The sequence below is a fragment of the Mandrillus leucophaeus genome, unplaced genomic scaffold (assembly GCF_000951045.1).
Source record: "Mandrillus leucophaeus isolate KB7577 unplaced genomic scaffold, Mleu.le_1.0 Scaffold4, whole genome shotgun sequence".
NCBI classification, from domain to species: domain Eukaryota; kingdom Metazoa; phylum Chordata; class Mammalia; order Primates; family Cercopithecidae; genus Mandrillus; species Mandrillus leucophaeus.
The window spans coordinates 1,601,151-1,616,089 of NW_012104253.1; the positions used below are offsets into that span (position 1 = coordinate 1,601,151).

Here is a 14,939-nt window from a genome sequence, read left to right on the forward strand (position 1 = left end):
GTGAAACCCCGTCTCTACTAAAAAATACAAAAAACTAGCCGGGTGAGGTGGCGGGTGTTTGTAGTTCCAGCTACTGGGGAGGCTGAGGCAGGAGAATGGCGTGAACCCGGGAGGCGGAGACTCCATCTCAAAAAAAAAAAAAGGCCAGGCATGGTGGCTCATGCCTGTAATCCCAACACTTTGGGAGGCCAAGGCGGGTAGATCACGAGGTCAGGAGTTCAAGACCAGCCTGACCAACATTGTGAAACCCTGTCTTTACCAAAAATACAAAAATTAGCTGGGTATGCTGGCATGCGTCTGTAATCCCAGCTACTCAGGAGGCTGAGGCAGGAGACTTGCTTGAACCTGGGAGGTGAAGGTTGCAGTGAGCCGAGATCATGCCACTGCACTCCAGCCTGGGCAACAGGGTGAGATTCTTTCTCAACAACAACAACAACAACAACAACAAAAGAACAAGTTTAATGTGTTTACATACAAAAAACATACATAATTTCTTGACAGCGAATTGGACCTAAATGTCAAAACCAAATTTTTTTTTTTTCAAATCTATAAAAATAACCAAACCTTCATTTAATTTCCTTGACTGGCCCAAAGGAAAAAGTAAAGTGTAAATCAATACTGCTCCTGGTAGCATTCTGAGGGCGCTGAGCAGAACAGTTTGTAGAGAAACATTCCCTTGCCTACAGACACCGAAGATAGGGCAGCGTCCCTTCGCTTACCTGGTTGACTGTGTCTAAGAGATAGATACTATATTCATTCCAACTCAGCACCCAGCCTTCTTGAAAGAAACACGAAACAAGCCCCAGGTGCCTCTCGGGTAAGCTGCAACTTCCCCTGTTGGGGGATTCCAGACGTGGGTGCAGTTCAAAAGGCTTGACTCCCCCGGCAAAAGCATCTTTTAAGATAAATGTGGCTTGAACAGTCCCGTGGACATCAGCCTTCCACAGCCGGAGCCCGGGTCGTGATGCATACAACGTTAGATCACTTTGCTTACAGAGTCCTGGTATAAAACAAGCACCAAATTTCCCAGTACTAAAATTAGAAGGAAGAAAGAAAGAACAAAAAACAGACATGGACCGATTTAAAGTAATGCAGTTGTCAACCCTCAATATTAAGTACAAGAATTTTCTGGCTAAGACAATAATTGATTTTTCACCCTTTCTACTGTTTGTTTTTTTGTCAGTTAAACCACACTGTCACCCCTTACTGACAGAAGCCCACCACACCCTCACAGGTGTGTGCCCCATTAGCACACAGGGAACCATTCACTGAGTACCCACACAGCTTGCACTGCGCCTGGGGCTTGATCCCACTCTCGTGTCTAATCCTTACAACAACCATGTGTGGCAGATACAGTCACACACCATGTAACATTTTAGTCAGGCTGGGTGCAACGGCTCATGCCTGCAATCCCAGCACTTTGGGACGCTAAGGGGGCAGATCATCTGAGGTCAGGAGTTCTAGACCAGCCTGGCCAACATGGTGAAACCATGCCTCTACTAAAAATACAAAAATTAGCTGGGTGTGGTGGCGCATGCCTGTAGTCCCAGCTACTCGGGAGGCTGAGGCAGGAGAATCACTTGAACCTGGGAGGCAGAGGTTGCAGTGAGCTAAGATCATGCCACTGTACTCCAACCTGGGTGACAGAGCAAGACTCTGCTTCAAAAACAACAATAAGCCATTTTAGTCAATGATGGACCGCAAATACAACAGTGGTCCCATAAGATCATAATACCATATTTTTATGGCACCTTTTCTATGTTTAGACATACTAATACTTACCTTGGTGCTACAGCGGCCTAAAGTATTCAGTGCAGTCACAAGTGGTGCAGGTCTGTAGCCCAGGAGCAATTTGCTGTACCATTTAGCCCAGGTGTGAAGTAGGTTGTACCTACCTCCTACGTTTGTCAGTACACTCTATGCTGTTCACGCAACAAAGATGTCACCTAACAATGCATTTCTCAGAATATATCCCTGTCGTTAATTGACACATGACTGTATTACAACTCTCGTTTTGGAGGAGAGGAAAGTGAGGCAGAAGGTGAAGAATCCAGGTCTGCTCATCCTTTCCTGCTCTGATTCTGTTGCTCTGACATCTGATTGCTGTGCTCACTCCACATCCTGAATGAATGAGCTTCACGCAACCCATCTATAGTGTCGCCCTTTGAAAATTTCTCTAAACCCATCAGAGGCACCAATGTCCCTTTCTGTCCCCAAGCTTGATATTTTATCTTTCTGAAATTATGAAATATCTGACACAAACAAAAGAATATGCTATATAGAGAGTCACGGGTCACTTAGTGACGGGGATGTTTGAGAGATCTGTCATTAGGCAATGTCTCCGTTGTGTGAACATCATAGAGTGTACTTACACAAACCTAGATGGCACGGCCTATGACGCACCCAGATAGTCTAGCCCAGCGACGTTCAATCTTTTGGCTTCCCTGGGCCATATTGGAAGAGGAACTGTCTTGGGCCACACATAAAATACACTAACGATAGCTGATGAGCTAAAAATAATAATAATCACAAAAAAACCCTCTTTTTGTTTTGAGACAGAGCTTTGATCTTGTTGGCCAGGCCGGAGTACAATGGTGCACTCTGGGCTCAATGCAATGGAACCTCTGCCTCTTGGGTTCAAGTGATTCTCCTGCCTCAGCCTCCCAAGTAGCTGGCATTACAGGTGTGCACCACCATGCCCAGATAATTCTGTATTTTTAGTAGAGATGGGTTTTTACCATGTTGGCGAGGCTGGTCTTGAACCCCTAACCTCAAGTGATCCACCTGCTTTGGCCTCCTAAAGTGCTGGGATTACAGGCATGAGCTACCACGCTCGGCCAAAAAATCTTTTTTTTTTTGAGACGGAGTCTTGCTATGTTGCCCAGGCTGGAGTGCAGTGGCGCCATCTCGGCTCACTGCAAGCTCTGCCTCCCGGGTTCACGCCATTCTCCTGCCTCAGCTTCCTGAGTAGCTGGGACTACAGGCGTCCGCCACCACGCCTGTCTAATTTTTTGTATTTTTAGTAGAGATGGGGTTTTACCGTGTTAGCCAGGATGGTCTCGATCTCCTGACCTTGTGATCCATCCGCCTCGGCCTCCCAAAGTGTTGGGATTACAGGCATGAGCCACTACGCCCGGCCAAAATCTCATGTTTCAAGAAAGTTTACAAATTTGTGTTGGGCCATGGGTTGGACAAATTTAGTCTAGCCTATTGCCCCTGGACTCCAAACCTGTACTCCATGTGACTATACTTAACACTGTAGGCACCTGTAACATAATGAGTGTTTGTACACCTAAACATAGGAAACGTAATGTGTGGTGCTAAGACACCAGCTGATGGGAAGTTTTTCAGCTCCATTATAATCTTCTGTGACCACTGTCATACATGCAGTCCGTCAGTGACTGAAATGTTGTTATGCAGTGCACAACTGTGTATATGTACATATATCCATGCAGTTATAAAGCCTAGCAAGGAAAGGTACGCCTGGGAACCCATCCCCAAACTTAGGAAAGAAATCATCAGTCATCCAACCGATGGTCTCTTGTGTTCCTAACACTTCCTGCCCCCTTGTGCCCCAGATGGAACCATTGGATTGCATTTTGCCTTTATCATTTCCTCACTTTTTTTTTGGTTTAATCACATACCTATGTATCTCTAAAGACAACATAATTTAGAATTGTTTATCTTTCATTTTTATTAAAATGTATGATGCTAATTGTACACTTTCGCAACTTGCTTTTTTTTACTTAACACTATGTTTCTCAGATTTATCCTTGTTGATAAAAAGAAGCTGTCACGCTAATTCGTTTCTACTGCTGTATGGTACAGTACATCCTACTCAGCGCCCACAGGTTCTTGGAAACTACAACTGTAAGCGAAATGACATACAGCAGGTCCTCAGATAAACATCATTTCCTTCAACAACATTGGTGAGGGAAAAACACTGGTTTTGTTATACGTTGCTCTGCTAAAGTCGCAGCTTCCAAGAACCTATCAATGACATTAAATGAGGACTTACTGTATTCCACAATTTATTCACTTTCTTGTTGATGGATATTTCAATTATTATTATTATTTTATTTTATTTTTTTTGTGAGACGGAGTCTCGCTCTGTCGCCCAGGCTGGAGTGCAGTGGTGCGTTCTTGACTCACTGCAAGCTCCACCTCCCGGGTTCACGCCATTCTCCTGCCTCAGCCTCCCGAGTAGCTGGGACTACAGGCTCCCGCCACCACGCCCAGCTAATTTTTTGTATTTTTAGTAGAGATGAGGTTTCACCATGGTCTCGATCTCCTGACCTCGTGATCCACCTGCCTCGGCCTCCCAAAGTGTTGGGATTACAGGCGTGAGCCACTGCACCCGGCTTCAATTATTATTTTTAAACCTATTTGAACAATTGTGCTATGAGCATTTCTGTGCATTAGCCCCTAGCCCACAGGTGTCAGAGTCTGTCAAGGACACTCAGGATGGAGTTGGTGGGCTGTTGGGTTATCGCTGGGTTGCTGAGAGCATATTCAAGTTTAGAAGACAACTTCAAGCTTTTTAAACGTGATTATAACAATCCACACTCCCACTGGCAATCTGAGTTCTCATTATTTCTCAGGCTGCTACCAGAGTTCACATGTAAGCATTCCAGTTCAGTCCTACGCCTGGCTGATTCCTTCTCCCAAATACTTCTTGGATTGTGAACCGCAGAAACAGCACTGGTTTTAGAGCAAGTCCTGGGCTCGATGTCCAGCCCTGATACTTAGTGGGTACATGATATGTGCAGTTATTGAACTTTTCTGGCCCTGTTTCCCATTCTGTAAACCAGGCAGAGTAACTCCCATCTCAAAGGCTGAAGTGAGGAATGAATGAGATAACCTGCATGCAGCACAAAAGCAATGCTTGTGACACCAAGTCCCCAGAAGTGCCCGACTGTCCTGAACGAGGCTACAGGCATCTCACAGTTGAGAGCCGCCTCCGTGCCACTGCTTCCCCACCAGACCTCGGCCAACTTGTGCTGTGCCTGTCCCCACGCTCCCTGTACACAGCAGCACACCCAACCCCAGAGGCCGCCCCCAGGGCCCACCCACATAGGCACACAGATAGTTATTTGCGGGGTTCCTTCGCACACCAGAATCTCACTAGGTCCTTCTGGCACCTCAGTAACTAAATCCCTTTGGATAGGGTCCGAGGAGGATATCATATATCAAATTCAGCTTTGAAACAATGATCGTCAGGACGAACCAAGGGTGTTTTGATGCTGTGGGTCTTTCATGGACAATTCTATAAACAGCATCGTATCTGATTACTGCCTTTGGTGGGTTTGTTCTGGAGAGGTCCTCTAAATAGAGTGACCCAGAGGAATTCCAGCAAGGGAGCCCATAACCTCTTCCTCTTGCCTTTCCTTTCCTGACAATCAATTTCTCTTGGCGATCCAATTTTTAAATGTTTTCCTTCTATTTGTAGGACCCCTGAAAAATCTCTTGTCATTTCCATTTTGACTGGTTCATCTTACGTAACTAAAGCACTCATGTTAACAAACATTTAGTGATTCCTACGTTCTGTAAGACACCGTGTTTGATGCTCTGGGTAAAATAAAAAATAAATGAGATGAGGTCCTCAGCCTGTCTCATATCACCGTGCTGACCTGTGCAAACAATTACAGCAGCATCTGGAAGCGCCACATCTGAGGCTCAAAGAGCTGCTCAAAGAGCTCAGATCAAGGTGGTGCATCTGAGTGGGCATGAGAAGGCGAGGTCCTGACCACCGGGTGGACTCTTCCCCTGGAGGAAGGGGAAAGCAGCCCTGCTGAGCACAGTCCTGGGAGTGGCTGCCTCGAAAACTGCTGAATGGCTGAATGGCATGGTGGCTCACACCTGTAATCCCAGCACTTTTGGAGGCCGAGGAGGGAGGACTGCTTGAGCCCAGGAGTTTGACAGCAACCTGGGTGACACACAGAGAGAGACTCCATCTCTATAAATTAAAAAATTTAGACAGGCATGGTGGTGCGTCCCTGTAGTCCTAGTTACTCAGGAGGCTGAGGGAGGAGGATCGCCTGAACCCAGGTGTTCAAGGCTGCAGTGAGCTGTGACCACACCACTGCACTCCAGCCTTGGTAACAGAGCCAGACCCTGTCTCTAAAGAAAAGAGAATGGAAATGTCTGACGAGTGGGTTGGTCAGAGGCAGTGAAGTTGTGAAGAACCAGCTAGAGAAACTGTCCTAAGCCCCCGACTCAGCCACCGTCACTTGCAGTGCGATTCTCCAGTACTTGCTGGTGCTTTCTGAATTTGACACCAAAACTCCAACTTTTATGGTCTAAGTATTGCAGGATTCTAAAATCATAAAGAAATTAACAAAATTTCTTAATTTCTGTAGAGATGATTTCCAAAAACTCATTGATTACCTAAACAAATTTTAATTCCCTTTATAGACCACGTTGATATATAAGGAGTGTTTTCTGGCTAACAAATTCTAGCTACAAAATAATTGTGTTTTTTGATTTTGTGCATAATGTATGGTGCCACAGACCTGATATGCTGAAAGCTGACAGCACCCAAAATGGGAGCCTGAAAGTCTAAGCTGGGAGAGAAGAAGGATCCACAGAAGCCCTGCCAGAGATCTCAACAGCTAAACACCCACCAGCCATCCAAACAGATGTGCTGGTGGCGGGGTTCCAGAACCGGCTGCTGGCTCTTACCCAGATGCGGGCGCCACACCTACAGATTGCTTCATCTCCTCCTCCCTCCCCAGGGCAAAGTGCTACTGCCAGGGAGGGCTTCCCTGAGCACTAGACTCACAGGAGACACAGTAACAGGTCTGCAGAGGGCTCTGACACATGAAACAGTGCAACATACACAGGACAGCAAACCCACAGCTGCGGGTGGCCGGGGTCTCTGAGGTTTTCTGGATGTAACACACACATCGTCCGGTCTGAAGAGGTCCACAGACTCGAAGGGAAGAGGACCCCTCATCTTCTACCTCTGAGTCCCCTGACCTGCCTGCACCTGCCCTGGGCTCAGTGCCCTGCCCTTCCTCTGGAAGAGCATCTCTGGCCTGGTTTCTGGTCAACCCTACACTGCTGCCCATAAGCGAGCCAACTGAGGCCACCGCCTGCACTCTGTCCCCACCAGCACTGTGTTCCCTCCACAGGCACCCACGTCACACACCTATGTGCTGCCACATGGCCCCCTCCCAAAATTCTCAGCAGGCCACACAGTCCCCCGGGCACCACTTATTTCTCTTTCTTTGTTCTCTTCTGCAAAAACACTCCTCCCAAAAGCTCTCCATACTCGGTGTCCACTCCTCTTTCAGCCCTTCCAATCCCTTGGCCCTGCTGACGAGGAGGGCTGTGCACAGCCTCCGTGCTACAGACTCAGGCCGTCACAGCTGTCTCAGCCCTTGGTCTCACAGCAGCTGCTATGTCCCTCCACGTGGCCTCTGACTCCTCTGACCCCCCAACTCCTGTTCTCTCCTGATGCCATTTCCTCTTCAGAACACAAGGCCTCCCCAAATCTCCCTAGGCGAGCTCCTGTCTGCACGCCAGCGGCGGCCGGTGCACAGCTCCCTGAGAGGCACACCTGCCACCCACCTCCCACGCCAGTTCTCTACTGTGGCGAGAGGACAGGGCAGGGCCACAGCAGACTGTTTCATCTCCTCCTTCTCCCCGTGCCTCCAGGATTCTCTGCATCAATCCACAGCATGTCCACTCACCCAGCTGCATAGACCACAGACCTAGGAATCATCTCCAACTCATCCCTGTCACACCCCAGAACCAACATGGCAGCAAATCTGCCAGCTCTGCCTTGGAAGCAGTCCCACCACTGACCCCGCCCCATCCTATCATCTCCCACCTGGATCACCCAGAACCCTGGCTGGCCCTGCTGAGCTGCCACACCTGCCCCTCCAATATATTCCAAGCAGCAGCCAGAGTGACCTCCCCGGCTTGGCCACAGTCCTCTGTGACTGGCCACAGCACGGGACTGAAAGAGCCCCATGGGCAGGGCCCACAAAGACGATGGGCAGGGGCTCCCCGCACCCTGCTCCACACAGCTGGCCTGGCTGCTCAGATCCTCGGTGTGCAGGGGCCTCCTGCCTCCAGGGACTCTCTCCAAGGTCTTCTCGCACTAGTTGCCTCCTTGCTTCGGGAATCAGCCCAGGCTACCTCCTCAGAGAAGCCTTCCCTGTCATCCTATTAAAGAGACACTTGTGTCTCCTGCGCCTCCCTCTCTGGCTCTGCACCCTCTGACATGTTTATCTGTTCACCACTCTGCACACAGCTCCCTGAGATTACAGATCTGTTCTGCCTTGTTCACAGATATCCCCAGATGAGGAGTACCTGGAGCAGGGCAGAGGTTTGGGGCAAAGCTCCAGCACCGAATGAACAGACACTCCCTGCGTGGATTCATCCAATGTCAGGTGCCAATGTCACCTGTATCTGGTGACCTCATTTTCCCCTCTGGTTAAGACTTCTTCCCTGGGCTCCAGACTGGTCCACAGAACTCTCTTCTGCGACTCCCACACGGCAACGTGACAGACCCGTCAAACCCCTTATGTCCACAGCAGAGGTCCTGATGTCCTGACCTCTGGCCCAGGCTTCCCCAGTCTCCATCTCAGTCAATGGTTTCCCTGGACTCCCGCGGCAGCCTCCCCGCGGCTCCCCTGGACTCCTGCAGCAGCCTCTCCATGGCTCCCCTGGACCCCTGTGCCAGCCAACCTGCGGCTCCCCTGGACCCCTGTGCCAGCCTCCCCGCGGCTCCCCTGGACTCCTGCCATAGCCAGTGCCCTAGTCACTTCTGGCTTCTTGAACATCTAAGCCCTGGCCCAACTGAGGTCTTGGCATATGCTGTTCCCTGAGCCTGGAATGCTCTTCTAGCAGCTCTTCCCAGGCTTCAGCTCAAAGATCACTGCCCTTATAGAGGCCTTTCCTGACCATTCTATCCAAATGCAACATCCTGCCCCAGGCCTAGCGCTCCCTAATGCTTCACCCTGCCCGCTCCTTTACAGCATTGACAGCCTCTAATCTTCTGCTGACCCACAGTCTCTCCCATTGTGTTTGAGGGCAGAGGCCTTGTCTCCTTGGATGCCTCCTTACTTGCTGCCACACCTCCACGTGTACATGCCCAGCTAAACAACTGTGAGGGAAGCACTGCTTCCAGGGAGAGACACACACAATAGTCTACAGCAGAAAGCAAGTCTTTAAGACACAGATGTTAAGAACATTTCCTTTTATTCTGTTAGCCCCCATTTCCCCACGGCTCCATAAAATCTCTCTCCTTCTGAGAAGGGGACACATTTATTTGTTTCTGCATCCTAAAACAGTTCCTGGTGCAGAGGACGCTTTCAATCAATGTTCCCTGAAGACTGCACTGCACAGATGCACTAGGAGAGGTTTACAGAAACTGCTTGGGTCTCCACACAAGAGGTTAAAGGGCCAGGTTTGTTTTTTGGTTTTGATTTTTTTGAGATGGAGTCTCGCTGTCACCCAGGCTGGAGTATAGTGGTGCGGTCTCAACTCACTGCAACCTTTGTCTCCCGGGTTCAAGCGATTCTCCTGCCTCAGCCTCCTGAGTAGCTGAGATTACAGGCGCCCGCCACCACGCCCGGCTAACTTTCGTGTTTTTAGTAGGGAGGAAGTTTCACCATGTTGGCCAGGCTGTTCTTGAACTCCTGACCTCAAGTGATCCGCCCACCTTGGCCTCCCAAAGTGCTGGGATTACAGCCGTGAGCCACTGCACCCGGCCGAGGGCCAGGTTTTAAGAGAGATTGGTGGGAACAGGACCCACAAGATAATTGGTTTTCAATCCCTGTCTTTACACCCTGCCGTCCTTCCAAGACACAGTGCAGTAAGACATTGACAGATGAACCAGGATAAAATGCCAGAGGAGTAAGATACTGGCAGAGGGAACAGAAGAACTAAGATCTGCAGGACCATAAATTCCACTGAGTTCTCCAGGGGCCAATAGGGAGACTGCAGATATAAAAAGGCCAGATTGTTGATGGAATTAAGAAGGTGTTCAGCAGGCTGGGCCTGGTGATTCACATCTGTAATCCCAGCACTTCGGGAGGCCGAGGCAGGTGGATCACCTGAGGTCGGGAGTTTGAGACCAGCCTGACCAACATGGTGAAACCCCATCTCTACTAAAAATACAAAATTAGCTGGGTGTGGTGGCACATGCCTGTAATCCCAGCTAGAACCTGGAACCTGGAACCCATGCCTTCAGGATGTCTTCCCTGACCCTTCAGCTGGAGAAGTGTGTCTACACTTACACAGCATCCTGTGTATTTTGGTCCACAGCGGCTGCCGCAATGGTCAACAAGCGTTTTATCTGCGTTTCCATTTCCACAACGGAAGGCTCAGATCTGCCGTGTTTACCATGTCACTGCTGAGCCTGCCACAGTGCACAGGGGTGCATGGTAAACACGTGCTGAATAACGAGTGAGCCCCACGACCCTGAGCCCTCACCCGGCTGTGTGGAGGAGGTGCCTACACAAGAATGGATGGACCAGGCCACCCCTGAGGCTTCTCCGGGCCGACCGTGGCACTTTGAGAAGCAGAGTGGCTGTGCGTGCAGGCTCCTACAGCTCTGCAACAAGAGGAACCCATTCTTCTTGTCCGCCTCTGGGAGGAGAAATCCTAAGCAGGCACAGGGCGCCACCAGGACCCCCAGGCTTAGAGCCGCTGTGGGCTCGCGTCCGGCAAAGAGGAGACCTAGGAAACCCTAAAGCACCCTCTACAACAAGGCCCAGCATTTAGGCCAAACAGGAAAACTTATGGAACTTACCTTTTCCTTGGTTGTGTTCCAATTTGCCTTACAGACTTCTCTTCAGTGTAAAAGAGCAGACTTCTTTGCAGAGTAGAGACCAGCAGCACTTTCTGGCTATAATCCAGCTGCACAATGGAAGACGGCTCCTCCAACACCAGCTGGGAGTTACAGAGCCCCTGGCAGAGAAAGTCCGGTTACGCCTCACATCAGCGCCAGGCTAAAGAATGGACCTCCCTTAGGACAAGTCAGTGTCCTTCCTGCGAACTGTGCTTAGGTCAGCTTGCACCCTACCTAATGTATGCTTTCTCTCTCTGCAGATTCACTCTCAACCCACCACAGAGAGATTATCTGATGGATGGGAAAATAGTCCATACTAACATCTCCCTCATGCTACATCCAGTTTGACAAGAAACATTTTAAAATCTCCATAATTTTTAAAAACATGTCCTCAGTAGATACATTCTTTTTTTTTTTTTTTTTTTTTAGACGGAGTCTCGCTCTGTCACCCAGGCTGGAGTGCAGTGGCCGGATCTCGGCTCACTGCAAGCTCCGCCTCCCGGGTTTACGCGATTCTCCTGCCTTAGCCTCCTGAGTAGCTGGGACTACAGGCGCCTGCCACCTCGCCCGGCTAGGTTTTTGTATTTTTTAGTAGAGACGGGGTTTCACCAGGTTAGCCAGGATGGTCTCGATCTGCTGACCTCGTGATCCGCCCGTCTCGGCCTCCCAAAGTGCTGGGATTACAGGCTTGAGCCACCGCGCCCGGCCAGTAGATACATTCTTTACTGTGCACCACAGCAGGCTCAGGGGTGACACAGTAAACATGTAGAGAGTTCAAAGAAGCATCCATAAAGATCTAAACAGAAATCTGTTGCACTGTGTGTATTGCTTATTCTATTATAAAACAATGGAATGGAACCTTCTATAAAATTATTGTGACAATAATCAGCTCTGTAAGTTCATATTATAGTCTCCCCTCACAAAGTGCTCAAAGCAGTTTTGAGGACATTATATACTTGTCAACCAAAAGGGTCATAGAAAACAGGAGGTCAGAAGAAATTAAATGATATTAAATATATAAAATGCTATTAACATAAAATGAGATTTTACAAGACCAGCCTAGGCAACATTGTGAGATCCTGTCTCTACAAAAAAAACCATTTTATTAGCTATGTGTATTGGCATGTGTCTGTGATCCCCGCTACTTGGGAGGCTGAGACAGAAGGATCATTTGAGCCCAGAAGTTCAGATTACAGTGAGCTGTGATCATACCACCGCACTCTAGCCCTGGTAACAGAGTGAGACTCTGTCTTTACAAAAACAAACAAACAAAAACAAAAAACATATTTTATATATAAACACAAAATAAAATTCTAGAAGGCATCTGACTGCTAACACAGAGCATATTTCATTGTATTAAAAATCTGATTCTGTAAGTTACTCGTATAGAAAAGTGTCATCAGGCTGGGTGCAGTGGCTCACACTTGTAATCCCTATATTTTGGGAGGCTGAGGTGGGTGGATCATTTGAGGTCAGGAGTTCGAGACCAGCCTGGCCAACATTGTGAAACCTCGTCTCTACTAAAAATACAAAATTTAGCTGGGTGAGGTGGCACATGCCTATAATCCCAGCTACTTGGGAGGCTGAGGCAAGAAAATCACTTGAACCCAGTGGCAAGGGTTGCAGTGAGCCGAGATCACGCCACTGCACTCCAGCCTGGGCAACAGAGCGAGACTCCATCTCAAAAAATATACATATATGAAATACATATATATATATTTTTCGTATATATATATGAAATCCAGTATATTTGAAAAGTTTCATCAATTATTTCAGAAATATTGCTGTAACATCACTGACATTTTGTGAGGGAAGCAGGGGGCAGTGATCAGATTTGTTGGTAAAACTTAGAGTAAATTTTATCCTTTTTTAGGTATATGATTCTATGAATTTTGACAAATTTATAGTCATGTAACCAACACCAAAATCAAGATAAAGAAATTTCCATTACATGAAAAGGTTGCAAACTTTTTTTTTAGACAGGTTCTGGTTCTTGGCCTAGGCTGGAGTGCAGTGGTGCTATCTCAGCTCACTGCAATATCCACCTCCAAGGCTCAAGTGATCCTCCAACCTCAGCCTCCAGAGTAGCTGGGATTACAGGTGTGCGCCACCATGCCTGGCTAATTTTTATATGTTTTTTGGTAGAAATGGGGTTTTGCCATGTTGCCCATACTGGTCTCAAACTCCTAGGCTCAAGTGATCATCCTGCCTTGGCCTCCCAAAGTGCTGGAATTAGAGGTGTGAGACACCGTGCCTGGCCAGAGGATAGGCAGTTTTCTATTCTCCCTTCTGCTGCACACTGAAACACACTCAGAGGTTCTCTCAAGAAAAGCACTTGTGCAACTGTTGCAGCTACGAGCTGAGCCAGCTGCTTTCTTCACAAAACACCATTTTTATTTGAAATGCTGTAATTATTCAAATTTGGGTATTTAGCAGACATTTTCTCAAAAAACAAAAGCCTGTCACTTCAAGGAAAACAAGTAATGGTATTTGTTGCTCTCATGTGAAGATTAGCCATACGAAAACTTGTACCTGTCCCTGTGAACTTGACATGATTCCTTATAGCTAGACTTTCCTGATTACAATGATGTTGATGTTAACAAAGGTTTTTTTTTTTTTGATATTGTATTAGAAAACGTACCAGCCGGCACAGTGGCTCACACCTGTAATCCCAGAACTTTGGAAGGCTGCGGTGGGCAGACTGCTTGAGCCCAGATGTTCAAGACCAGCCTGTGCAACATGGCAAAGCCCTGTCTCTATAAAAATACAAAAAATCAGCTGGGCATGGTGGCGTGCACCTGTAGTCCCAGCTATTCGGGAGGCCAAGGTGGGAGAATCACCTGAACCTGGGAAGTCGAAGCTCCAGTGAGCCATGATTGCACTACTGCACACCAGCCTGGGTGAGAGGAGTAAGACCATGTCTCAAAAAAAAAAAAAAAAAAAAACAAGTGTCAACATTTGGAAGATCTACACCACTCTGTGAATAGTATTTTCTAAGTGACCAATACATAATGTTACAAAATCCAACATGTGTAAAGTAGATTTTAATGTAACAGAGTAGGAAAAATTCATCCATGTGGTTTCAGATTCCAATTTTTACTAACCTTTAAAGAAACTACCGTTTGTCATTTGTCACTGTAACCCTTAAAGCAACTACCATTTGTCAATATGAGGATATTATTAAAGAATGTCCACAATTATCTGAAAAGGCTATCAAAATACTCCTCCCATTTCCAACTACATGTCTGTGTAAGGCCAGTTTTTCTTTATATACTTCAATCAAAACAATGTATGGCAACAGATTGAATGCAGAAGCCAGTCATCTTCTATTAAGCCAGATAATAAAGAGATTTGTAAAAATACAACTCAATGCCACTCACTCTTGTCACCTGTTTTGAAAACAGAGATATAGAGATATTTTCACAAAATATGTCACTTATGTTCAGATATTATGGATTTATTATTTCAAAGTAAAAATATTTTTAAATGTCAGCCAGGTGCAGTGGCTCACGCCTGTAATCCCAGCACTTTGGGAGGCTGAGATGGGAGGATCACAAGGTCAGGAGAGCGAGACCATCCGGTGAAGCACCGTTTCTACAAAAAATACAAAAAATTAGACGGGCATGGTGGTGGTTGCCTGTAGTCCCAGCTACTCAGGAGGCTGAGGCGTGAGAATCGCTTGAACCCGGGAGGCGGAGGTTGCAGTGAGCTGAGATTGTGCCACTGCACTCCAGCCTGGGCAACACAGCGAGACTCCATCTCAAAAAAATATATACATTTTAAAATTTATCAGTTTTAACTTCTAACACGGTGTACTTGGTAGAGATAACCTATATAAACAAAAATGCTTTAGGGTCCTCTTTCTAAGAGTATAAAGGGATCCTATGACTACAAAGCTTGAAAACTACTACTAGAGAATATTTGTAATAGGTCAGTCTTGGATCAGAGGGACTGAAAGTCATGCAGCTAATAATTGCTGAATTCTTGGCCGGGCATGGTGACTCACAGCTGTAATCCCAGCACTTTGGGAGGCCAAGGTGGGCAGATCACCTGAGGTCAGGAGTTCAAGACCAGCCTGACCAACATGGTGAAACCCCATCTCTACACAAATAGAAAAATTAGTCAGGCATGATAG

General features: G+C 47.5%; 1 protein-coding gene across 1 annotated transcript in view; it reads right to left on the reverse strand.

The window, feature by feature from the left end:
• Positions 1 to 14,939, reverse strand: part of TECPR2 (tectonin beta-propeller repeat containing 2) — a 138,428-nt gene that overhangs the window by 73,631 nt on the left and 49,858 nt on the right. Inside the window, exon 6 of the mRNA XM_011991593.1 lies at positions 720 to 1,032. Coding sequence (XP_011846983.1) covers positions 720 to 1,032 — 313 coding nt within the window. The remainder of the gene's footprint in view (positions 1 to 719; positions 1,033 to 14,939) is intronic.